General features: G+C 49.8%; 8 protein-coding genes across 8 annotated transcripts; 4 read left to right on the top strand and 4 right to left on the bottom strand.

Moving 5' to 3' along the window:
• Nucleotides 1–1,562: 1,562 nt before the first annotated feature.
• N7525_003277 (putative DUF221 domain protein) lies at nt 1,563–4,483 on the top strand (the record flags this gene model as incomplete). The annotated part of the gene is made up of 2 exons (XM_002559275.1): nt 1,563–1,649; nt 1,700–4,483. 2 exons carry the CDS (start codon nt 1,563–1,565, stop codon nt 4,481–4,483), a joined length of 2,871 nt encoding a protein of 956 aa, XP_002559321.1.
• Nucleotides 4,484–5,289: 806 nt separating this feature from the next.
• On the top strand, nt 5,290–7,669 carry N7525_003276 (heme-dependent oxidative N-demethylase family protein; the record flags this gene model as incomplete). The annotated part of the gene is made up of 5 exons (XM_002559277.2): nt 5,290–5,355; nt 5,440–5,724; nt 6,358–6,604; nt 6,690–7,372; nt 7,427–7,669. The coding sequence occupies 5 exons, from the start codon at nt 5,290–5,292 to the stop codon at nt 7,667–7,669; spliced, it is 1,524 nt and encodes a 507-aa protein (XP_002559323.2).
• A 139-nt stretch (nt 7,670–7,808) lies between these two features.
• On the bottom strand, nt 7,809–8,989 carry N7525_003275 (homoserine dehydrogenase; the record flags this gene model as incomplete). Its single annotated transcript, XM_002559278.1, has 2 exons — nt 7,809–8,887; nt 8,956–8,989. The coding sequence occupies 2 exons, from the start codon at nt 8,987–8,989 to the stop codon at nt 7,809–7,811; spliced, it is 1,113 nt and encodes a 370-aa protein (XP_002559324.1).
• A 320-nt stretch (nt 8,990–9,309) lies between these two features.
• On the top strand, nt 9,310–10,566 carry N7525_003274 (CCDC174 family protein; the record flags this gene model as incomplete). Its single annotated transcript, XM_002559279.1, has 1 exon — nt 9,310–10,566. The coding sequence occupies one exon, from the start codon at nt 9,310–9,312 to the stop codon at nt 10,564–10,566; it is 1,257 nt and encodes a 418-aa protein (XP_002559325.1).
• Nucleotides 10,567–11,012: 446 nt separating this feature from the next.
• N7525_003273 (uncharacterized protein) lies at nt 11,013–13,268 on the bottom strand (the record flags this gene model as incomplete). The annotated part of the gene is made up of 7 exons (XM_061212654.1): nt 11,013–11,125; nt 11,186–11,376; nt 11,426–11,530; nt 11,584–11,695; nt 11,766–11,998; nt 12,184–12,783; nt 12,850–13,268. 7 exons carry the CDS (start codon nt 13,266–13,268, stop codon nt 11,013–11,015), a joined length of 1,773 nt encoding a protein of 590 aa, XP_061069675.1.
• A 3,620-nt stretch (nt 13,269–16,888) lies between these two features.
• Nucleotides 16,889–17,320, bottom strand: nhp6 (high-mobility group nucleosome-binding protein; the record flags this gene model as incomplete). Its single annotated transcript, XM_002559281.2, has 3 exons — nt 16,889–17,049; nt 17,099–17,194; nt 17,251–17,320. The coding sequence occupies 3 exons, from the start codon at nt 17,318–17,320 to the stop codon at nt 16,889–16,891; spliced, it is 327 nt and encodes a 108-aa protein (XP_002559327.2).
• Nucleotides 17,321–20,026: 2,706 nt separating this feature from the next.
• N7525_003271 (centromere protein H) lies at nt 20,027–20,900 on the bottom strand (the record flags this gene model as incomplete). Its single annotated transcript, XM_002559282.1, has 3 exons — nt 20,027–20,393; nt 20,451–20,622; nt 20,723–20,900. The coding sequence occupies 3 exons, from the start codon at nt 20,898–20,900 to the stop codon at nt 20,027–20,029; spliced, it is 717 nt and encodes a 238-aa protein (XP_002559328.1).
• Nucleotides 20,901–21,152: 252 nt separating this feature from the next.
• On the top strand, nt 21,153–25,233 carry atg11 (autophagy protein ATG11; the record flags this gene model as incomplete). The annotated part of the gene is made up of 3 exons (XM_061212653.1): nt 21,153–21,220; nt 21,322–21,433; nt 21,496–25,233. The coding sequence occupies 3 exons, from the start codon at nt 21,153–21,155 to the stop codon at nt 25,231–25,233; spliced, it is 3,918 nt and encodes a 1,305-aa protein (XP_061069674.1).
• Nucleotides 25,234–25,528: the final 295 nt, after the last annotated feature.

Below are 25,528 nucleotides of genomic sequence, written 5' to 3'. Positions count from 1 at the left end.
GATCCTTGCTCACCCCGCTCAGCTGCTCCCGTTAGGAGCCTTGGGTATGCGCTGTCATAACTTGGTTTGTGATATGAAGCCCACGATCCTTGCTCACCCCGCTCAGCTACTCCCGTTAGGAGCCTTCTATCCAATAATAACTGGCTCAGAATGCGAAGCAAACAAAATAACACTGGCATATGACCGTCAATATGGGGACGTGCCTTATTACCAGTCTTTCTGAATTGTCATATGTTTGTGATTGAATATATAAACCGAAAGAAAACCGCCCCTCCTTTCTAGATTCAATCCTCAGATCTCTTGCACCCAATTTAAGCCTAGCAACAAGAAACCAATCTATTAAGGCTTGAGTATGTCTGGCGGCTCCCTTATTACACTGTTCTAAGTAAAAATCTTACGCATAGCTAATGTCATACCTCCTCCAGGGCTACTCTCCTATCTCCTAACAATATGTGTTATAACATGATATCGTATACCTGCGGTCACACTGTCAGGTCACAGTCGACCACCTGCAAATGCGGCGATCAGGAGTCGGATATGACCTCAAGCTTCAAGTGCAAAACATCGTGCACGGGGTCTTGAAACTCGTCAGCATTCTCGGCCGTGCGGGGTCTCGTGGCCCTTGTCACAGTACCCTGGGCTTTTGAAGGGTCAATGAATATCGACCATTCTTGAAAGATGGCGTTCCATACGTCACCAAGGTTTTTAGCTGGGGTATATCTCCGTTGTTGGCAGAATTCTTGTAACCTTCATGGAGTGCTTAAGAGGAATTGAGTAATGAACCACAGCTGTTAAATTGATCTTAAGAGGCTACGCTAAATTTTCGTGGCTGACCATTCGTATATCTTGTAGTTGGATCAAATCTTAAAGGATGAATCAATATGAAGTATGGATGTATCCAGGCATCAATGATGGCCTTAGGCAACAAACCAGAGACAAACCTCGAACCCACAACCTTCAACCTTGGAAGTGGCACAACCTTGGAACGTACCTGGCATAACGTACCTACATGACTAGACTCAGTGCTACCTTGGAAACAATCGCAATGTTCCAGACTTTCTCTACTTTGGCCAACTGATTGGTGTGCCACTCGATACAGGCTGCTGGACTGCCAATGATACAGCAGTCGATGGGTCAACACTTGAAACGTGTCAGGGCGCCACAGGGGAACGCCTTATGTCGACGCGAAATCTGATTTCCAGAGCCGTGGGAACATCGAATTGTACGGAGTACTCCGTATAGGGCTTCACAATCTCTGCAGAAAAGTGGCTGGCTCCATTTTTCCCTAACGGCGGTGATCAACGGACGCTAAGCCAGCCAAGAGGCCAATAACCCCATTGATCCAACTTCTAATAATAACCGATCTAGTCTAGAACGGAGTCCACCTTTTTTCCTTTCATTCGTGCATTATTATCTTTTGTCTCACATCTGCTCGCTCGTTTTTTCCCATCTTTTTAGATCCCCATTCCCTCTTTAATCTATTCTCTTTCACCTTCATGCTGGGCTCTTGATTCCCTCCGGCCCCTCGTTCATGCCGGATCACTCGTTTCTGCTTTAACGTAATGGATCTACATCATTTGAGTTTGCATGCCCGCGCAGATCCAACGGATACTTTCCTCCAGCTTATCGCGAATCCATTTCGCTCTGCAGTAAGCTTGATTTGTCTTGGCAGAGGGAACAACACACTGACAAGCTTCAGTTTACAGTTACTGCTATTTGGGCCTCGCTAGGCACCTCGATCGGCGTCACTGTCCTACTCGCCCTCCTCTTCTCCCTTGTCCGACCTCGTCATTCGCTTGTCTATGCGCCCAAAGTCAAGCATGCGGACCTCAAACACACTCCGCCCCCGGTGGGCAAGGGCTTCTTCGCCTGGGTCAAACCGGTGATCAATACACGGGAAGCGCAGTTGATTGAGACAGTCGGCCTGGACGCCGCAATCTTCCTTCGCTTTACAAAAATGTGCCGCAATATCTTCATCTTTCTCAGCATAATAGGCTGCCTTGTCATGATACCGGTCAATGTCACACAGAGCCAGAGTCCTAGTGATAAATCGGCGTCTTCTGCCTTCAACTTGATGACGCCCCTCAACATCACCAATCCCACGGCTATTTGGAGTCAGGTTGTATGCGCCTGGGCTTTTGATCTCATTATTGTTTACTTTTTGTGGAGAAACTATCGCGTTGTACGGAACCTGCGGAGGCAATATTTTCAAAGCTCTGAATACCAACGCAGTCTGCATGCTCGAACCTTGATGATCACGGACATCCCTCCCAATGGCCGTACCGACGAAGGTATCCTGCGACTGACCGACCAGGTTAACCCTACCGCGGCCCTCCCACGAGCTGCGATTGGCCGAAACGTCAGGGGTTTGCCCCGGGTTATCAAAGAACATGAAGAGGTGGTCCGAGAACTGGAATCTGTTTTGGCCAAGTACCTCAAGAATCCGGACCGATTGCCTGCGAAGAGACCTACGTTACGCCCCCCTCGTCAACATCGCAACCAATACCCTGGCGGCAAAGTGGACGCGATTGATTACTTGTCCGTCCGGATTCGCGTCTTGGAAGAGGAAATCAAGCATGGACGGGCGTCGATTGATCGCCGAAACGCCATGCCGTACGGCTTTGCCAGCTGGGACAATATCGAGCACGCTCATGCTGTGGCATGGAACGCTCGCCGCAAGCGTCCTGAGGGTACCACTATTGCCCTTGCCCCGCGGCCCAGCGATATTATCTGGGAAAACCTACCACTTACCAAATCAGCACGCAAGTGGAAGAGACTGGTCAATTTTATCTGGGTGACATGCTTGACAGTTGTGTGGATTGTTCCTAACGGTCTGATTGCCATTTTCTTGTCCAACCTGTCAAATCTGGGTTTGGTATGGCCGGCGTTCCAGACCTCGTTGTCAGGGAACCCGAACGTTTGGGCTGCGGTCCAGGGTATTGCGTCGCCCGCACTGACTTCGCTCGTGTATCTGGCACTTCCGATCATCTTCCGTCGACTTTCGATTAAAGGTGGCAGCAAGACTAAAACATCCCGAGAGCGCCACGTGCTGGGGCATCTGTATGCGTTCTTCGTTTTCAACAATCTGATCGTCTTTTCACTCTTCTCGGCTGCTTGGTACTTCGTATCGTTTGTGGTTGACAAAACCAACCACCACGAAGACGCTTGGCAAGCCATCTTGGAAAGCCGGATGTACGCCAAGTTGGTAAGCGCTTTATGCACCGTGTCACCGTTTTGGGTGACCTATCTTTTGCAGCGTAATCTCGGCGCTGCTATTGATCTTGTGCAGCTGGTTACCATGGCTTGGGTCTGGTTCGCCAAGACGTTCCTCTCACCCACACCCCGACAGGCCATTGAGTGGACCGCGCCGCCGCCATTCGATTACGCCAGTTACTACAACTACTTCCTCTTCTATGCCACCGTGGCTTTCTGTTTCGCCACCTTGCAACCCATTGTATTGCCGGTGACGGCATTGTATTTTGGTGTGGATGCCATGTTGAAGAAGTATCTATTGATGTACGTGTTCGTGACTAAGAATGAGTCTGGTGGTGCGTTTTGGCGAGTTTTATTCAATCGCCTGGTATTTGCTACTATTCTTGCCAATGTGATCATCGCTCTCGTTGCCAAGTCGAGCGGCACGTGGAACATGGTGTTCTGCGTGATACCTCTGCCTTTCTTGATGATCGGGTTCAAGATCTATTGCATGAAGACGTTTGACTCCGATATCGAGTTCTACAATCGTGCAAATCTAACCGACGCCGAGGCCTTGGGCGCGAGCACTTCCGACAAGAAGGCGTCAGACCGTCTGAACGCCAAATTCGGACACCCTGCCCTTTACAAACCACTTTTGACACCTATGGTGCACGCCAAGGCAGCCGAGGCACTAAAGGATGTCTACCAAGGTCGTCTGGACCAGGGAGAAATGAGCGGCGAATACTCAGATATCGCAATGAACCCGATGCTCGCATCCCAGCCCGGCAAGTCTGCCGAACCTGCGCCATTCGAGGTGGTCCCGGAGCACCATCTCGATTTCTCGTACTACAAGGATCGCGCAGACTTCCGAGACGAGTTCGGAGGCGGTATCTACGGCCGGCCCGAGGACCTGATGACAGAGCGCTCGCACACACCCCGCAGTACTCTGAGAGGCGAGTGGTCTCCCAGCTCATCTCGTGCCTCATCACCGGCACCCTCTCTGCCATCGATGCCACCGCTGCACATGCACAATGGCTACGAACACCAAGACCCGACAGGACTGGTCCACCCGGCCTTCCGTGTGCCGCTCTCGCGGGGCGACAGTGGCACCTCGGCACCAGGAGCATACTCAAACACAGACGAGGCCGAATCGAGACTACTCAGCCATGCGCAGGTTCCTGCACAGACGGATATCACGAATCCACTCGCTCGCTGGCGTGGTTACGGACCTGTCGGTCAGGACGACGAGCCCCCGTACACCTCTTACGATGCTTATCGTCCACAGCGGTAGGCTGTGATCTGTGAACATCCGGCCTTCTGGGCCAAACATCTGCATTTGTGGAATTTTTTTGTATTCTATCTTGGCGAGCAACATTTCGGGGGGAACTCAGCGTCATTTCAAAACACGAAGGTCACGATTTAAAAATCCTTTTGTCTGCTCAAGCGGCATATGGACACCACCATGTACACATGAAGGATAAACTAAATGTTATAATACAAATATTACTTATTCCAACCCCAGTTCCTTAATTCAACGCATCCTTAGAATGTCCAGGCCCAACTACATAGTCCCAGCAAGCACTCTCCAACCAAATTGCGCATGTCGAATGGTAGTTAATCCGCCTAGCGCGATATCTAGGATAAGAGCAGATATCAAGGCACTAAATGAATTTTAAATCATGTTTTCTCAGCTCACGCTGGATTTAATGAAGAGTGCAACAGCAGCGATTTCTCTTTGAGTTAGTTAATGTACTAAAAAAAGAGTGAAGGATGTTAAGAATTGTGACAAAGTGAATCGACACCTGGACTGTCAGGCCATATACCTCACGTGTCCACGGTATTCAGGGTCCAGCCAATCAGATCGAAGTGCCTTGATCGTAGAATCGAAGTGGTGCCAGTGCAATCTGATTCTCTACATTTCATTTGTGAACCGAGAATCCGAAATGCCGAACTGGGCTCAGAAAATGAAGCAACTGTGAAAAGGGAGCTGTCAGCAAGGGTGGGCCGAATCGCAGCGCGCCAAAGCACTGACACAGCTCCAACCCACCAGCAACCGTAGCCTCCCGAGGTTCATCAGTTCTCCAAGTCCACACCAAAATGGCGTGGTACTCCATACTTCCGTCGGAGCTTACCCATCTTGAGAGCTGGGCAGCTCGCATCTTCGTGAGTTTCCCTTCTTTTCTCCGATCTTGGTCCTTAGCCCCCCTTCCCGATGACGCAGTCGCTGATCTACCCCGGATTCCGCAGTTCCTCCTCGGTCTTATCACCATTGGCCCCTGGGCTTTCCTCATACTCCTAGATGCAACAATCTGGATATATCGTCTGATTCTTTGGGAGATCCCGTGGATTGGCGGAAGAGCACGTGGTCGACAGCGTCCTCGCGCGCCGAGCTTGAATGAACGTCCGGGCGGGCAACGGAGGGCATTTGGCCTGCGCGGCGTGGAGACAGACACCGGCGATAGCGAAGGGGGCAAACTGGATGATTCTCTACGAGTTAAGAGCGAGAGAAATCAGGATTCCGGCAAGGAGAATGTGAGCCCTGTTGTCCAAGCATTGAATCCACATTTGAGTGGGGATGGGATCTTGAAACAAAGGAGCTCGCAGATGTGATGACTGGGACCCCTTGGAGTGATGATGTTTATGATCTTGTGTTATTATTTTGTCTCTCGTCTGTGTTTTCTGTCGGTTGGACTGTACGAGCAACCATATGTTTCTCTTATTGCTCTCGGGATCTCATCGTGCAACACTACGAGTCTTCCAATATGCAGAGCACTTAGGTACACCATGTACGTGACTTATACTAATCGAGGATTGTACGATACTTCCAGAGTATAAGCTGTTATGAAGTATGTCCTAGGCACTGAGCAGCCAATCTAATAATACCCCAACCGTCTTATCTCGAAGTCCCAACCCCGCAGGTCCCGAGGTCATCTCGGCCTTATGAGTCAATCGGAAAACATCCACGGACAGTTCAGCCAGTGAAAGTGGAGAGAGATAATCCTCAATACGAGTCTCCAAGATAAGTTCGCTTTCTCGTGCGGAGCTCATGCGGAGTAAGTAGTTGTTCTGAGCATGAAACTCCCCGATGAGCAAGAATCATAAACTTCAACCACCCATAGTTATCGACTGCATAGTGATTTGAGTATGGCGGAAGTTCTACACAAGCTATCCATTGATGCATCATGGCCCATATTCTCCAAACTCCTGCTCTGCATTCTTATCGTGGGCTTGTGTGTTGCCATCTGGAGGATTCGACAACCTCGAAAGGCCAATGCATACGTGAGAAAGACTACAACTTGCTCGGACAATAAGAAATCCCCCATCACACCTCTAGAGGGATTCAATTGGGAGGAGACTGAGCCTTTACAATTTCGGCCATTCAAAGGAAAAGACAAATATAATTTGACCATGGGTGAGTCCCGTTGGTCTGCTCTCATATAGATGTGCTATATTATATATCACAAAGGTCGACACATGTATAAACTAATCTATATTAGCACTTGAGAACCTCGATCCATCAGAGCTCATCCCGATGGACAAAACATACAAGAACCGACTCGCTCTCCGCAAGTCCATACTCGACCAGCACCACGATATCGTAGTGGCAATCAACAACTACCAAACCCTAGAGGAAGACGCTCGTATCCGCCCCGCCATTGGGGAACTATACAATTTCATGCTCGGAACATACCTGCCAACCCGATATCCGAGCATGTTCCAGTTAAACGCCGAAAGCACGCTCTTCGAAAACCTGGTAACAGGCGCAACCTGGTCAACAAAACTGTCGTCAACGACACCAGCAATCCAAGCCCTGGAAATCCTCGCCCAGACAGTAGACGAGGATTTCCTGATCCTGCTCCCTGAGCTCTTACCCGATAGCGATGAACAGCCGAGATATGTACTACAAGCATATGCGACCTGTTTCCCGTCTGGCTTCAATACGCGCAAGAAACTTGGGTTGCGTTTGGTAGATATTCATGGGCCGGTCCCGCGTTACCAGGAGAAAATCGAGCGCAGCATGGACAAATTTTTTGCGCGCATTGAGGTTGGGAAGTTTGTGAAACGGGTCAATTGGAGTATTACTATTGACACGGACTTGTTTGCTGCTTTTGGTGGAACACATGCTGTGCCGGGGAAAACAGAGGAGGCTATTGAGCTTGGAGAATTGAATGTTGATCAGGTATGTGAGCTGTGGGTAAGTTGGTTTGATGGAACGGTGCTGATACCACTAAAGACTCTTCTCCGGTGTGAGCGTCAGACATTGCATCGGCTGCCGGTGTCTAAGGCCCTCGTCTTTACCATCCACACTTATGTTTATCCGGTTAGGCAGATTAAGGATGAGGGTTCTGGTGAGGATCTTGCGAATGCTATCGAGGGCTTGAAGAAGGGGAATGTGCCAGAAATGCATACTTATAAGAAGGGAGATGTGTGGGGAGAAGCATTGAAGGACTTCTTGAGGGACGGAACTACTAAATAGGTTGGGGTTCTTTCCAAGATCCGTGAAATACATAGTAGATATGACACAAGGATTGGATCTAAGGGTGCGTTTCATTATATGCATTGTCAAATTTTGGGGGCCATGGTATATCTTTTTACACTTCCAAGGACTCAGCAATTTAGCGCAGGCGCTCGACAACCTTGATAAGATCGGCCGAAACACCCATGGCGGTAACGTCACCGCCGGCGCCGGCACCCTGGACAATTAGAGGGTTGGCGCCGTAGCGCTTGGTGTAGAAGCTGATAATGTTGTCGCTGCCCTTCAGACCAGCGATAGCGCTGTCCTTATCGAAGTACTGCAGACCGACCTTGACAGCCTTGGCAGCGACATCAATGCTACCAACGTAGCGCACAACCTTGCCCTGCTGCTCAGCAGTGTCCTTGACATTGGCCATCTGAGCATCAAACTCAGGAAGACGGGTCATGAACTGAGTAATGCCGTCCGCAGATGAAGGCAAAGATGCGAGCTCAGCGGGGATCAACGACTCAATAGGGAAGGAGTCAGGGCTGGTAACCTCCAGACCAGCGATACGGGCCAGGATGGTCAGCTTGCGTGCAACGTCCATGCCGTTCAGGTCATCACGAGGATCAGGCTCGGTGTAGCCCAGCTCCTTAGCCTGGGCGACGACGGCGCTCCACTGCGCATCGGAGGAGCCTGATGCAGGGGCGAAGGTGTTGAAGAGGAAAGACAGAGTGCCAGAGAACACACCCTCGATGCGGGTAACCTCGTCACCGGTGGCCACCAGGTCCTTCAAGGTCGACAGCACGGGCAGGCCGGCGCCCACAGTGCTCTCGTGGTACACGAGAGCCTTACCCTCAGCTGCGGAAGCAAAGATATCCTTCCACAGGGACAGATCATCGGAGAACCCCTTCTTGTTGGGTGTCACCACTGAGATGCCCTTCTTGAGGAATGTGGGGTATTGCCGGGCGAGGCTAATGTCGGAAGTGTTATCGACCAAAATCGCACGGCCAGGGGCCGAGGCAAGGTATGTGGCAATTTCTTCGGCCTGAAGGGCACCACTCTTGGTCAGAGATGGTGTAGCAGCAGCTGTGGCCCAGTCAGCGGCGGGGATGGCCGGCGAGTAAGCGGGGGTCGGAGCAAGAAGGGTCTGGGAGGAGCGGGCAAGCACGACAAGCTGAGGCGCATTGGGGAGACGAGCAAGCTGTTGGAGGAAGGCAGTACCAACGCCTCCGACACCTAATTCATCAAACCATTAGTACTCAATTAATTCGGACTTTCCAAACTCAGTAGTGAGGGACACTTACCAATGACACCGAGGAAGATAGGGCTAGCCGACATGATGTTGATTCGTTGGTTTTTCTTGATTATTTCGATCAGTTAACTTTTCAATTCTCAACCACAGGTTCAGTACCAGATCAAAACTAAGATAATGATCAATTGAGTCACGACGCGATCGATTCACCTGAGTAGTGGGGGCGCGGGGCTGCCCCGAACATCGGCCTTAGTCATCAACAGTGGCAGAAAATGACTTCCAAGGTTAGGCGGTGTATATTGCGGCCGGGCTTATCGATAAGCCGGTGGCATTGTAGGACGTAGAACTTCCGTGAGACCTGCAAGTTGCTTCTCGACATTACACAACCCGTGCCATTCACATCATCATGCCTGCTGATCAGGACTCCCTCTACGGGCAACCCCGTTCAAAGAAAATCAAAACTGAACAGACCACTTCCTCCAACCTCGCTTTCACCTCTCAGCTTTCTTCACTCATCGCCCAAGATGCGGCCTCCGCTCCGTCGCGTGGGCGCCACCGTCCTTCCAAGGATTCGAAGTCAGACATCTTTTCAAAACACAATAAAGGCACCCAGAAGCGCGCAGCTGCCGATCTCGCAGATGACAACAGGGCCGTCAAGCAGGTCCACAGAAGCACCCAGGACATTGGCTCCGTCGACGCCAACACGCTGGGCCGGTCTCGACGCCGCATGCAAGAAAAAGCGCGACTTTACGATGATATGAAGAAGGGACTACATCTTGTCGGCGACAGTGATGATGACGACATGCCGGTCGATCCATCGGACCCGGACGCCTACCTGGCCCGACTACGACGCAAGGAGAAAGACGTATTGGTTGATTTTGATCTCAAGCACGCAAACGAGGAGGCGGTCGAGCAAGATGAGTCCGACGATGACAATGCGTCAATTATTTCCTACGAAGACGAATTCGGCCGTTCTCGCCGTGGCACTCGCCGTGAAGCTGCCGAAGCTTCTCGCGCCAAGGATGAAGAAGCAGGTGCCCGAGCTGCCCAGGAACGCTGGCGCCCTGCTCGTCCCGACAACTTAATCTACGGAGAGACTGTTCAGACGGAAGCCTTCAATCCCGATGCCAAAATCGCGACGCATATGTCCAATCTTGCTGCTCGTCGTGACCGCTCGCCTACCCCGCCAGAGAATAAGCATTACAACGCCGAAACAGAGGTTCGCAACCGTGGAACTGGATTCTATAACTTTTCCACGGACGAGGAAGAGCGCAAGCAGCAGATGGAAGAACTCCGAATTCTGCGAGAGGAGACTATACTCAAGCGGAAAACGGACGAGGAGCGGATGGCTGAGCGCAATGCTCACATAGAGTGGCGACTCAAAGAGATCCAGAGACTTTCCGACGAGTACAAGGAGAAACGGCGCCTAGAGGACCTCGAAGCTGAACGCAACCCTAAGCCAAAAGCAACACCTCCACCTAAACCACCCCCCACGAGATTGTTGTATCCTGAGAACCCCACTCCATATGACTGGACTACATGCCCACTGGCGCGACGATATATCGCCATGGTTTATCCTCCATATGATATTGATGACTCTGTAAAGGACAAGGACACTACAAAGGAGGAAAAGGAGGAAACCTTCCTAGGTTATTTTCCCTAGTGTTTTGCGGTGGCCAAGTGACGTATCATCACGTTTCCCTTGCATCTGCACGCGCTTTGATTGACAATTTGCTTTCTGCCTTCTACTTTGCGTTTTCTTTTGTATGTGTGATACCCCTTCATTAGTTAACTTGCACATTTACTTCCAAACAATGAGCTTTATTGAGGTTAGTCCATCCGTCTGTAGGCGTATTTTTCAACGTGTCCGAGCATCTCCAAAGCTAGAGTGCTTTAGCTCGATATGCGAAGCTCATTGTAAGTACTTACCTAGGTAGGTACCAGGTAGGTAACGAATCCCGTTTGTAATCACCCCCGGGGGCATTTAAGATCACTTCTAAGGCCTCCTGGTCGACCAGTCTGTCCACGGTCGTTACATATGCACAGAGCGTTAATAACGAGAATGGCTACCATTACTAAAAGTGGAAATCTTGAATCATCACAGTCATATCAACATAACTCATCACTCATGTCAGAACAGAGATTCCAATTATAAGCAGGTCCCACAGTCCGTACCCTAGCTCGACCCAGCTCATCCAGGATTTCCAGGAAATTCCTGGCATCTATATCAAGTCCAGTCAGTCAGCAATAACTCGAGATCTGGTTCCAGTCTAACCACTTACCACGAGGCTTTTCGAACTCCAGGACATGATGTCCCTGCGATGTCTGCGGGGGGTTATAATCATCCATAGACATAAATATCACAGGCTTGATATCGCGGACAATCACTGTCCGGGAATCGTATGACTTGAGCCAGCTGCGTTTCCCGAGGTTGTGAGTGACGAACGCAGTCCAGACGGGTGTGCTGCGGTTACTGTTATTAGAATTCAAGGTTAGGTTCGTGAAGTCAACACTTGACATACTGTTTCATCTCGCCGTCGTGGACCGACGACTGGAGTCTTATGGCTCCGGTCAGCCTATCTTTGTATATGCGCAGCGCGTGTGTATATCCATCTTCCCTGATTGTGCTAGAAGATGTCAGCTATTCGGCACTTAGTTCGCCTTCTTGGTATGGACTCACGCTCCAAAACGTTCCCGCTCGTGTGCCAGCTCGTGGTCTAAAATCTCTCCGATAGGGTGGCCTGCATCCTGGGAGCGCAATGCAAGGAATGTGTTATGGAATAGCACCAGATCTTTAAAGTTAAAATATGTAAGCGTCGTTACTTCATCAGCCAAGGCAGAGTTTAGATGGGCATTGCTGACCTTCCAATGTGGTGAACTTCAATTGCGTCCATAAAACAAGCTCTGTCCCGCGATTCCGCCGCCTGCATAGTCGGAGACAAGAGCCATCTCGCAAGATCTCTAGTAAATTAAGTGGCAGGCAGTAGTAGTCACTAGGACCTGTCCGGTGGGGCTCTTTGCAAAGGATGCGGACGCGGTGGTCTGATCTTCTTAGGTAGAAGGATACGCGCATGTCGGTCTCGTCATTCAGGGATCTATAGTGAGTTAGAACACATGCTCAAAGAGGGTTAAATATCCTCGACTTGCAATTGGAGGAGCTCCTCAAAGCCCTTGTCTTTAATTGATTGTTTAATGCCTGGATAAGGTTCCCCACGGCAGTGCGACCTATTGCCAAACATGTTAGCAAAGTCCCGAAATGAACAAGTCATCTATAGCTCACCTTTCTCTCACAGATGGTAGAGGAGTGCTGGTACTACTAGACCCAAATGTATCCTTAGCCCAGTGCTCTTTGATAATATCAGGGCTAGTCGAGTGGCTAGTAGTCGTCGTTGCAGATGTAGAAGTAAGTGGTGAGAGCGGGATATCCGGTACAGACGGCGGAAAATCCGAAGAAGTGGCCGATGAAGGCGACATCGGCGGCGGAGACAAATGCGGCGGTCGAGTGCGCTCGTATGACCTCCGCCGTCGTGTGTTCCGGTCACTCACTGGACGCTCTCTCTGCGGACGTTCCCACAGAGGGCGTTCCCTAACCGGAGGCTCCCTAACTGGATGCTCCCTAACTGGATGCTCCCTAACTGGATGCTCCCTAACTGGATGCTCCCTAACTGGATGCTCCCTAACTGGATGCTCCCTAACTGGATGCTCCCTAAGCGGAGGCTCCCACACCGGGCTCGGAGTGCTCGCGCGGTAGCCGGGAGGCGAGTCATCTGGGCGGAGCGTCATGCCGTCAAAGCGAGCAGCAAACCGGCTATCTTGAATCGAGAGCAGAACCTTGAAGCCATTGACGAGACCCACGAGGAGCGAGGAGGTGTAGTGATCACTAATAACACGAGATAAGCATACGCATGCGCTTTCTCCTACTGGGTGTTTTTTGCGGAGCACCTACTTTTTTAACAAGTCATTGAACTCTTTAAAGACGGTCTTATACTTGGCTAGGCGGGTGGCCAGGGTGTAATTTGATTGATCCCAAAAGAACCGGCTCAAAATCACCCATGTGCGCTTGTATCTTGCTGGACTAGCATCAGGGCCATCGAGACCTCGGAAAATATCGCCGATATCCTCGATGGTATATGCGAAACTGGCTTGCACCACATTCAAATCGGGCTTAATCAACTCAAAATAACGGCGTTTTCGTGGATCTTCAGCTAGACGCTCCAAGGTGGACAAGGATGAGCTGATTGCGTATAACTCGGACATGAGCGAGGTGATGTCGCCCACGTGTTCTGGGAGAGGATCTCGGAATACATAAAAGCCAGCCGCCACGTCGTCGGCGCTCTGGCGAGATGCGCGCAGAGCCTGAGCCATCTTATAGTCCGGATGGTTAGGCCATAAGGTTGGGGGTTTTTTTCTTTTTGGGAGGAGGGGGAAAGGGATATGGTGGGGAGGGCTATGGGAGAGGGGCTAGGGAAAAAAAATTAGGAACTAAATAGGCCAATAGGCTCACATGCGAACAATTAAGATTATTTAACAAAGACGAAAAATCCCAGGAGATAAAAGAGAAAAAAAAAATAAAAGAAAAAGGGCCCATGAGGCTCTCCAGGGTTCTCCCTTGCGCCCAAGACCTGACGTGTTCACGCGCGAATGGCGGGGCTGGGTGGAGTCCTCTCCTCGTCATCTCCCGTTCAATAGACCGCTTGTTGTTGAACTGTCAGTGACAGAAGGTGTATACCACCTATGTTGTAGGTATAATAACATAGGATAAGCTAGTACCTAGGTATGTATAAGCTTCGGTTGACTCGGATTCCCATGGTTCACAAAGTATTTCCGCCTTAAATGTGGAGAACTGCTCGGTCTTACAGCCCCTTCAGTTAGACCAATCATAGGTTAAAGCGCTTGGGATAAGTACAGAGTGTAGAGAATGAATCTTGACTGGATTTGGTTCCAGGCGCAAATTGTATACATATTGCATGATAGTCAAGTAAACCAGGGGGATTACCTAGGTAGATTACCAAGTGGAGTATCCACGAGTACTGAGAAGCAAATATTACAGGTCGATTGACTCGCCTCGACTCAGTTCGAAGTCTCCGGCTGTGTGCGCTCCTTTTTGGACTGGTATACTCGACAGCCCGAAGTTTATAGTGTTGCTGTAGCAGATATTTTGAACAATCACCTCAGAGTCCACACTATAATAGAATGTAGTCTCTTGGATTCTAACTATTATATCCAGAATACTAAAAATCAGAGCCAGCTGGCAACTATAAGGTATACCGTCGCCACGAATCTCCTCTACCCGGCTTGCATTGCATTCGTGTGACAACACACCATGCACCTCGAGTATAGGAAAATGCGGAACAATTAGTACGTACGCCACGTATAGATATGCAAAGCTTGAATTTAGAAGCGGGCTAGAACATCAATCCCACCATGAATCGCGTAAATTGGCTTATTAGGACTATTTGGGGCCAAGTCGGTCACTATGGAAACCATACTGAGCGAAAGTTGACACTCGGAAGAAGATCCACATAGGCTGTATAACCCAATAACTTCAGAATAACTTCATGGATACTCGCGTTCGGCTTACATGGTCTACTCCGTACAGTTTCCTAACTGCACCGGGCTCATCAGCCCTATCTAACGGACTTTTTCATATCGGATTTACTCACTATAACTGCAGAACTACTAGTAGTAGTACTTGCTCTACACACTGCTCTCCTGCATTGGTTTCGCACACAAGGCCACTGTCCAAATTACCCCAGATGGCCTCCGATTCTCAATAGAGAAAGGCCGCGTGAATAGAAAGCGTTTACAGAAGACCAGTCTGACAGAGTATAAAATCAAACAAATCAAATGTATTTAGGTGTTCCGCTCGTTGAGTACACACGTATCACACGCTTGTTATGCTGACGCATATGCCCGAATAAACGATGAATCCAAGACAAGAACAACAAGATCGTGATTGTCCCAAATGCACAATGCTCGCGCATATGTGCCGACAAGTCCAGCAAAGCCCCGTTCAAAAGTGAATAGGTACACATAATACAATATCAACATGGCTTGGACCACTGCGCTGGTGGAGATTCCGTTCAGGAGCCCATCGAAGGCTATCAAATATCGAGGAGCCTCAGATTTAGCATATGGTGCTGGTTGGAACTGTGTGAATATATTTGCGTGACTGTGTCAATGTGCCATAGAACACCGGTTTTGAAGACAGCCATCTAACTAGCCCTTGCTTAGAGCGTAGTCGACATGCATAAGACTCACCAGTCCCGAATGTATGATGCTCTTATGCAAACACGTTGTTAAGGCTGGTCTGTTCGCCGGCGCCTTCCCGATTCAAGGCCCCGTATAATCAGCTCATTGTCTGACGCTGGTATGGTTGAACCACCTCCGCGAGCCCGGTGTTGTGGTGAGGCCGTATCATCGTATCGTATTGTCGCTCCGCTGTTTTCTTACCTTGCGAGCCCTAACAGTGAACGTCTTGTGTCCTTCCTGTGTTGATATATATGAGCCCGGTGTCGTAGTGAGACCGTATCATCGTATCGTATCGTCGCTCCGCGATCTCGCGAGCCCTAACTGTAAACGTCCTGTGTCCTCCTGCGTTGACATACTGAATCATATCCGCGAGCCCGGACCGGTGTCGTGGTGACCGTAATCATCGTATCGTATTGTCGCCCTGCTGTCTTCTCATCGCATTGTGAGCCCTAACTGTAAACGTCCTGTGTCCTCCTGCGTTGATATGCTGAATCACTCTATAAGCCCGGTGTCGTGGTAACCGTATCCTCGTATTGTCGTATTGTCGCCCTGTTGTCTTCTTATCGCATCGTAAGCCCTAACTGTGAACGTTTGTCCTTCCTGCATTGATATGCTGAATCATATCCGCGAGCCCGGTGTCGTGGTGACCGTAATCATCGTATCGTATTGTCGCCCTGCTGTCTTCTCATCGCATTGTGAGCCCTAACTGTGAACGTCCTGTGTCCTTCCTGCATTGACATACTGAATCATATCCGCGAGCCCGGTGTCGTGGTGACCGTATCATCGTATCGTATTGTCGCCCTGCTCTCTTCTCATCGCATTGTGAGCCCTAACTGTAAACGCCCTATATTGTTATAGCTCTGCTTACCGTCGTGTCCATATTCTGTGACCGTATCCTGACGTATCATGGCACCGTATCACGTCGTATATCGTATTGTCGAACCCCGCGCATACCGCATGAACATGGCGGGTTTCATGTTATCCACCCAAATTTCACCAACGTCAAACGTGTGCATCTTCAGGTGGGGTTTGAGGGTTTCGAGTCGGGGTTTCACGATCGAGCTCCAGATAGCTGCAGGCTTCCAGTTCATTGCAGTGGACAACGCTTTGTGATGGATCGGGCTGCTTTCTGTTCGGTTTCCGCTTGGTCCGGTTCGGAATCTCCCTATAAAAGCCCGTGGCCATCGGATAGACTGCTGGTTAGAGGATCCCCATGTACTCACAACATTTGGAAACAAACTCAAGGTTAAGCTTCGAGCTTCGACCCCGGATTATTGGGGCGGTGAATGACGCAGGCGGTAAGCCCCTGCTTCGCGGGGCAAAAAGCTCAGCTCTCCAGAGCTCCCGAAGCTTCCCCGAGGCTGTCACATTCAGAGCTACTCCGTAGTGAGAGGTCAATTGAAGAGGGCGCATAACACCCCTTGCATAACAGACTGAAGCTTGCTTCGAATCATCCCCACAAGTAAGGGACACTGCCAACGCTTTTCTTAACGGTTCTTACGATGTTGAAGCTACTTGGAAGAAGTCTTGGCACTAGTTTAAAAGGTTGAGATTTCCCATTGATAACTTAATACCCTCGATAGGAGCAAAGAGGAACAGTTCAGAAGCAAGTAAACCCCAGCCGTCCTCCAAACCCAGAAACCGTGAACGAAACCATCCGAAAAAAGATCAGAGAACCATTAGAGAAACACAAACGCCCAGAGGCAAAAGACGAAGTGAGATTAAGAGGGCACTTAGGAGGACTCTTCCTCTTCCTCCTCCTCGGCCTTGGCGAGGTAGGCGGCCTTCTCCTCTTCGTAGCGCTTCTTGTCAGCGGCAGCTTTGTCATCGTATGGCTTGCGGTCGGTCTCGCTGAGAGCCTTCCACTTGTCACCAAGCTGCTTGCCAACCTGTCCTGTAGGGGTGTTAGATATGTACAATGAAGCTGGAGGATCAATACTGACCGAAGCTGATACCAGGGTTCTCCTCGCGAACCTTGTCGCGGTTGTCGTTGGCGAAGAACATGTAGGCGGACAGACCGCGCTTGGGAGCGTTGGGGTCTAGGATGGAATTAGTACAAGCCGATGACAAGTAGCTTACTTGCATGTTGACTTACCCTTCTTGCGGCGCTGGACGCGTTTCTCGGGAGCCTTGCGGGTGGACTTGGTGGTGCTTTCCTTAGGCATGATGACTGATGAAGGTTAGATGTGGTTTCCAAGGGTTTTTGCCACAACGGGTGTAATGCAGGAGAAAAGAAATGGGCAATTGAGTCAAGTGAAGGTTCATAGGCGCAATTGACATGGAATAAAAGGAATCGGAGTGTAGATGAGAGGGGAGAAGGGCAGACGCGTGTGTTTGCTAGACGCGTTGCGCGCAAGCAAATCACTTGCGACCGAGGGAACAGAGCTTCAGGATGATAGGGATAAGATCAACTCACATGAATACGAAGATCACGAATTGGAATATGCTGAAAAAAATGGAACTATACGTTTCCATGTTAGTTGAGTGGACAAAAACATAGATTGAGATGCGCGCGACCGCAGGGTCGGCGCAAATTGGAAAAAAAAGAAGACAGGGAATGAGGCGAAAATAAATGATTCCAAGGACGAAAAGAACCGGAAAAAAAAGGGGAATGTGGTGGTGGTGGTGAAAAAGCGCCAAAGTGTATATACTCGTTGATATGCAGTACCTTTTTTTTGTATGGGAGCGATTTGTATGGGGGAGTTGGTAGTGTAGGAAGATAGTAAGAGAAGAGAAGAGTAGAGGGGGGAGGGCCGTAGTAGTAGCAAAGAGAGGGGGGCCACAGCAAGGGAAAGGCAAGCACGGTTTCGCTGGTTTCGCTGACTGGCTGAGAGAAATGTATGGGTATTACTTGTAATTTACATTGTCCACCATACTATTTCGCACTGATTCCCCGAAATCTTACGTATTATTTCCTTAAATTACCTTTAATGATTCCATCACTATCGTTTGCCATTGATATATTCATACACTTGCAATTTTTTCTTCTTTTTTTTCCTCAAAGGCACGTCTTTGTGGGATCAATTGTTGTATGAGAGGAATTCAATACGGCGTTATGAAACGAGATCATTCCGGCACTTGGGACTTGTGGATTGCGCTCCGTCATATTAATAAACCGCGCAAACGTACAGGTATACGATACACGGTACCACCATAATAAAAGCATTCGCTCGGCAAGTACCTCATACCTGTCATTTACGAGGTGTTTGCCATTGAATTTCAATATTGATCTAAGTTATATTGCAATTTTTTTTTTCTACTGAATAATATGACAGGCAACGATGCTCTTTTAGCTCATGTTGTTGTTGTTGCAAGCAGGCTACGATGTATGTCATAGAGATTCTAGAAATCATTTAAGAGATATGCGGAAGGAGCTAGAAATAACAAATCGAACCTTTCATAACGTATTCAGTTTCGGGGTTCCCTGTGAACAGACACTCAGCATTATGGACTTACTTCCATCTGGTATAGCGTACTCCGGATAATAACTTTGGTCGCTAGTCGCCAGGTCATGCGTAGGCACATGTACATATTCACTTGTATGGGGTACCTTTGCGGTCCTAGGAAAAAAAAAAACCACAGGTCCCAGTTCACTATCATTGGTGTCATTGTCCCTCTAGCTGGTAAAATAATAATTTAGAAAACAAGGTCTTTATAAGCTCTCGGTGTCAAAACCAGTGTGATTATCATTAGGTTGGGAATTCTGTGTAATAGTGCAAACCCTAATTATCATGCAAAGCGTGACTAGAGGTGTGTACATAACAGTGTGAGTACAGACTCAACTATCATCTTCAGGCAAGGGCGGATGGTTGCTCAGATCATAAGCGTGGCGTACCCTTTTAGCGTAACCCCAATTGGAAACACGGCTGGGTAGGTACCTAGGAACTTAGGGAAGTATTGACATTGATTACCGTGTTGATAAAGGGGGATACCTGCTCTAAAGCAGTCATAAGCATGAACGAATATGGCATAGGGTTATCGCTGTTTTCTTAGCCCGAGGATTATCCACGACTGATAGGTTACAAAGTGAAACGGCTTACCTAGATAGAGTAGTTAGAAGGTTAGAGTCCTTCCTTACAGAGCTGGATCACACCATTATCACAAGCTAAATTCAGAATAGATGTCTTTTTTTGTTATGACTACGGATATTCTAACTATCTAGCTTCTAACTAACCTAGCCCTCACATTGCTTATTTATCTGCAGATACCATGGGTGCAGAGGAGTAGGATGGCATCTTGCTACAATATTGAAAGATCGACGGATCAAAAGCAAAAGTCGACACTCCGCAGAGATTGTCGGATTCATAAAAGCGCATAGACCACCGATGAACATTCTATTCAGCAGAGAAGCAGAGAGAAGTCCCTCTTGTTTACTCCGTACACATACCATTGGTACTGCAGTACAGTACTGGGGCAGTGTAAGGGCTAATCCACCTGTAATGTCCGTACTCCGTACAGTTCCACGCCTTCCGACAGGAAAGCGTCATAGAGTTCGCGTCTGTATTATGAACTTCAAATCACTTCAATGTTGGTAAATCATCTGTACCTAATTAGACTGTACTAGTTATGCGTTTATCCGGCAATAGAGCCCTTACTTCTACGATGCGACCAACATACCTAGGTACTGTACACCGCTGTGTATAGCCGTCATTATTGCAGTTATGGACTCTTGTCCTGGTGTAATATTATCCTATCCACATTATTCCGTCTAAAATTACCAATCCCATTTTTTTCTCTTAGGAACAGAAATCGAATGTTCCGGAGACTTGGGGTATTTTCGTACAGCGCCTGTGCTCCTGAAGTACTCCGTACAGTTAGGGGAATTAGAGGGGAAAAAAACATCCGAAACGCGTCAAAGGAAAAAAAAAACATCAGTCACTTTCATCCAGCACCAACGCGCGCAACATGTCGTCATCGGCCCAATTTAATCCACTGGCAACAACCACAGCACTTGCAATGGACTTCATAGTCTCCCACTGAGCTTTGCGCGCCTTCAAATCTGTTTCAAGACTGTCCAGTTGGGATAGCAGCTCATGGTCTTCAAGCTTCTCTCTCCATGATGAATCTTCTTTTGTGAGCTCTAATAACTGGCGCACCAGTTCCTGGTTTTCGCGATTGATCTGTAGATTCTTTACTTCCAGATTTGAGAGTTGCCTCAGAACCAAGTCATGTGCCGATGCAAGATTCTCATGTGCAAGTGCAAGGACATCGCGACGATTTACCAGACAAAGAAGGGCTCTATGTATACCTTTATTAGATTTGGGTCTAGCTCAATGGCTTTTCGTGGGCACGTACCTCTCAGCAGGGGTGGCAGCCTTCAGATGAACGGCTTTGAGAATAGGCTCAGTCATGAGGATAGTGCGAATGGCCTTCCTCCTGACTGTATAAGTGGATCGTGCCTCTAGGAGCTCACGTTCTGCGATTGCGAGCTGTTCTTCGGGATCTGAGCCCGAAAATGATTCCAGTTCTAATAGGATGAAAGCGATTAGAAAAAAGGGACAGACAAAAAAAAGCAAAGAAAAAAAAAAAAAAAAAAAAAAAGGTATAGCGAAGCTTTTATCACTCACCTTGTTCGAGAAATGCCTTTTCTAATTGTTGTTCCTGGACTTGGTTGTAGAGCTGCAGCACCAAGGCCTCTTTATCCGATAGTGTCAAGACATCGCGAGGGTCGTCTGCAGAATAATCTAGTAGTGTCACCTCGCCAGATTGCAGGTGAGGCAGCGACTGGCCATGTTTTGCAGCCATGGATGTACATATGTAGATCCCATGAACGCGGGCGTATCTGGTGATATGAAGATGAGACCGGAGGCGGTGGGCGAGCTTCCCCGGCCACATGAGGTTGCTCCGCAACCTTTCAACGTCTTGACCAGCCTGATCGGGGGCTTCAGGACTGTGATACATTTCTTTTTTCCCTTACATGTATCTCCTTCTTTGGGAAATATTTCTCACATTTCTCTCTTACTGAGCATCTAAGCTCGCCTGGTGCCGAGGGGGGTAATGTCGTTGCACATCTACATTGCTCACACTGGGGAGCATTTCCTGGCTGATCCAGTGGCATTTGCCTCGTAGGTTTCCACTATCTCTATTCGATGATTTCTACCATCTGTTTATCTATATTTGAATGGACCTATCTGAACTCCAGCTGACGCCCGTCCAATCTCTATAGTCCCGATGCTCTGAAGTCATGGATCGTTCGCAATACCTCTATTCCACCCGCGCGGCAAATATTGATGACCGCCCGGGGGAAGAATGTCAAGGTCCAAACGCTCGCTACGGAGGTGGGGCATTATCATATCAACCATGACCTGGAAACAAGCTAACTCGTAGGCGACCATCGCAGAACGAGATCTTTGTATATGACCGACAATACGTCAGTGAACCAGGCGACGTCCAATTTCCGGAACTACCTCCTCCTGAACCATTCCGACCCGGTAGCCCCCCAGCGACTCTCAAAGACGTGAATGACCTGCAGGCATGGCGGAACCTTTATATGACACGGCGCAACTGGGCACTGGACTTGTCCAGTCGCTGTGGGTCGATTGATAAGAACCTCCGAGAACATAACGAGCGAACCGATGTGATAAACCGCGCAGTGGGCGTGGCTCTGGAGAACCTCAAGTCTCACGTGGGTAACCTAGAGCATCGGTTCCAAGAGGCACAGTCGTGGGCGAATAGCCTTTTAGAAGAGCAGCGGGCTGCTTTAGATGGCTGGCAACGAGCTCTTTCCACACTGGACAATATTCCGGCACGTAAAGATTTCCCTCTTCTTGGACGCCCGTCCACGCCCAAAATGGACAAGGATCGACCAACCGGAACGCTACGTGACTTTGTCGACGTAGGGGAGGTTCATCGGGCTGGATCGGAGGCAGCGACTGCATCATCGGCCTTTGCTGGTAATGTCCATGACATTGAGAAGACAATCGGTGACATCGCCTCGGACACTCAACGTTTGGTGGACGAGGCCCTTGCCTCAGATTCCGATGGGGTGGATGGGCTGCTGGAAGAAGTGGAGACTATCGCGAAGAAGATTGGGTCTGACTATGAGCATGTTCTCAGCCTGCCGAACAACCAGAAAACCTTGGCCAATATATCAAGACTCGCATTGAGCCATACCCAAGACCTTCTTCCATCGCTGGCGGATATCAGCACCGAGCTTCAAGCTGCGCTGGAGCACGCTGTGCAGCGCCGGGGGGCCGCAGAGAAAGCGGCCATTGAGCATATGCGCACGATTTCCTCACTTGAGTCTAGACTTGCCGACGCCCATGCACGAATGGTCAATCTGGACGTGGGAAGTAATGCCTTTGAGATTATCTACTCTGTCTTTCAGATGCCAATGGTATACGGGTCGATTCTTATCGAATCAGTGCGGCGGCGAGAATGGAGTGATAAGATCAAGACTGATTCCCTGACGCTGGCCGAGGAGATGGCAGTCTTGAGAGATGAGGAGCAACGCCGCAGAAAGAAATGGCTTAAAAACATGGGAGACTTTGTGACTGTGACTGACTCCACCACGCCGGGAATCGAAGTCAACCTTCAAGGTCAGGATGAAGAATGGCCTGAAGTAGCTCGGAAAGAGATCGAGTATTACATCGACGATTTAAAGACCACTCATTCCTTGACCAACATAGCGGAAGAGCTCACCCAGCAACTCAAGGAGCTGGATGCACCCACTCGACAGCAGAGACGACGGGCCAAAGCATTCAAACAAGGCAGTGTATTTGACATGAGCCGGAGCTCTATATTACGTGCTGATGACTCCGTCCGTAGCTTGCAAGAAGAAAAGACAAAGCTGGAAGAAAGGCTCAAGGGGTCTGACAGCCGTGTCCGGAAGTTGGAAGACCTTTTGCATCGTCAGAGCCAGCTCAGCCGGCCACCGAGCGGCAACTTCGGCCCAGACTTCCCAGGTTCACCTGCGTCTCCACACCCTGACGCACTATCTAGACGGTCATCCGTCTCTTCAAGGCGCGTCTCAGCGACTCAGTCTGCCGAAGACAAAGCACTCATCCAGCGCATCGTTTCGCTTGAAGCAGAATTGGCGGCCGAGAGAGATGCAGTCCAGCGACTCCACAAGGAAGCTCACGCCGAGCGGCAAACAAATTCCGACAAGTTCCAAGAAGCCCAATCCACCAAAAAGGATCTCATAGGCAACCTCGAAGCGCGCCAACGCGAATTCGAAGATGAGCGCCGATATCTGGACTCGGAGCTAAAGAAGTTCAGACTCCGTACGGAGGAAATGGAAGAAGAGCTAGATCGACTTATGGATAGCAGAGAGCATGGAAGACAAGAGATTGACGATCGGATGCACCAGCTTGAAGTCGACCTTGAAAATGCCCATGCCAGCTCCGCCGACGATGCACAGAAAATCGTTGATCTTAATGCACAGATCCAAACTCGGCAAGAGCGAGAAGAAGCCCTCCACGCTAAGATTGATGATCTCGAGCACCGACAAGCGGAGTTCGAGCAAAAGCATCAGGAAAGTTATCAAGCCCTCCAAGCTATTTTCATGAACCTCTCGCCCGGGGGCATTGTGCCTGCTGAACTTCCCGACGTAATCAAGGCCATTGAGGTTCTTTCTGAGGGCCTGACGATCCACGCCAAGAGCACGGAATCGAGCGCAGCCCAGGCAATGGCTGAAAATAAGACCCTTGAAGAACAAGTTTCGAAATTCGAGTCGGAGGCAGAAGAGCGGGCAAAGAGCTTCGACGAGTGCAAGGCCGAATTGTCGCAACTAACTGAGGAGCTCTCAAGCGCGCGATCAAAGGTGGAAGAGTTGACCGGTGAACTGGACAAAGAGCGATCTAAGTTCAGTTCCTTGCACTCTCAAATGACTGCCGGAGAGAATGGCTCCGAAGCACTGCGTGAACAGATCGCCGAAGAGGAACGGAAACAGGCGGATCTGTCACGGAAACTGGCTGAAGCTGAAAGCGAAGCTCGAAATTTGAAAGACCAAGCTGCGGAATGGGAGAGAAAGGCAGGGGCCACTTCGGAGACTGAGGAGCAGGCTGTGGCGCGGCTGGAAGCTCGGGGTACAAAGTCTCTCGAGCTTTCAAATCGACTCTTTACACAGGTTGAAAAGCTGGGTCGGATGCTCGAGCAATTGGGTTTCACCATCATTCAGCAAGACGGCCAGCTCCTTGTCCAGCGTGCTTCGAAGCTCAGTGCATCGTCGGGCCTGGGTGAAAGCCTTGCCCAGTCAGGTATTGTATCCCTGAAGCCGGACAGAACGCTTCTGGACTGGATGCAAGCCGAAAGCCTGGAGGACGAAGAGACCAAATTCTCGGCTTTCATGGAAAGTCTAGCTCAGTTCGACGTGGCTATATTTGGCGATGTTGTTGTCAAACGCGTCAAGGACATCGAAGTCCTAGCGCGAAAATGGCAAAAGGAAGCTCGAGGCTATCGTGAAAAATACCACCGAGTCCAGAGTGAGGCTCATGACAAGATTGCCTACAGATCGTTCAAAGAAGGCGACCTTGCTCTCTTCCTTCCAACTCGGAATCAGGCAATCCGCTCCTGGGCAGCCTTCAACGTGGGTGCGCCGCACTATTTCCTCCGCGAGCAAGATTCACACAAACTACAAGCTCGAGACTGGCTTCTCGCCCGTATCACCAAGATCGAGGAACGGGTTGTAGATCTGTCCAAGTCAATGAACGGTGTCGTGCCAGACCGTCGGTCCCTCGGGGACGCCAGCGACGGCGCCTCTCTAGACGAGGAGAATCCATTCGAGCTTTCAGACGGCCTCCGTTGGTATCTCCTCGAGGCCGTAGAAGAGAAGCCCGGTGCGCCTGCCACACCGGGCATAGCGAAGAGCACAGTTGCATCTGCGCACGTCGATGCCAAGGGTAGCATCCGCCTCAAACGTGGTACGGACGAGGGCGCCATTGCCAAGACCCTATCCAGGAGCCTTGATAGCCGCCGTGAGAGCTCGACTTCTAAGCGGGGCACCCCCACGCCGTCGCAGCACGCCGTCGAATCTACGACTGATCTTGTACGCCCCGCCGAAGCTGACGCAGGATCGCAGCCTCGAGAGGCTGCTCCGATCTTCGACGAGGTTCGCCGTGACCTGCTCTCCGGCCCGTGAAAAGTAGGGATTGACTTATCTATCTTCCGTCTTTTCCGGGTCTGTTTTGGTATGATCTAGTATCAGGTGCTAATAGTTTTCTTTGGCTTAGGTTTCTCTTTCTGCACCGGCTCAACCAAACATAAGTGGCACCGCTTCTTCTCCCTCTCGATCGACGTCTGATCGTCGACACAATGGCCGATCTCGCCCGTGGGAGAAGTTGTGGTCTCTTGATTATCGACTCGAGGGTAGCGCATCATAGACTGTTTTGTTCTTCTCTTCGTCTCGTTTTTTAACAAGCTCCGGCGTGTTAGTG

Source organism: Penicillium rubens (assembly GCF_028828025.1).
Source record: "Penicillium rubens strain IBT 27055 chromosome Unknown utg000002l_segment0_segment0, whole genome shotgun sequence".
Classification (NCBI taxonomy): Eukaryota; Fungi; Ascomycota; class Eurotiomycetes; order Eurotiales; family Aspergillaceae; genus Penicillium; species Penicillium rubens.
The sequence above is the reverse complement of the archived record's forward strand: the minus strand, read 5'-3'. Positions and strand labels throughout refer to the sequence as shown.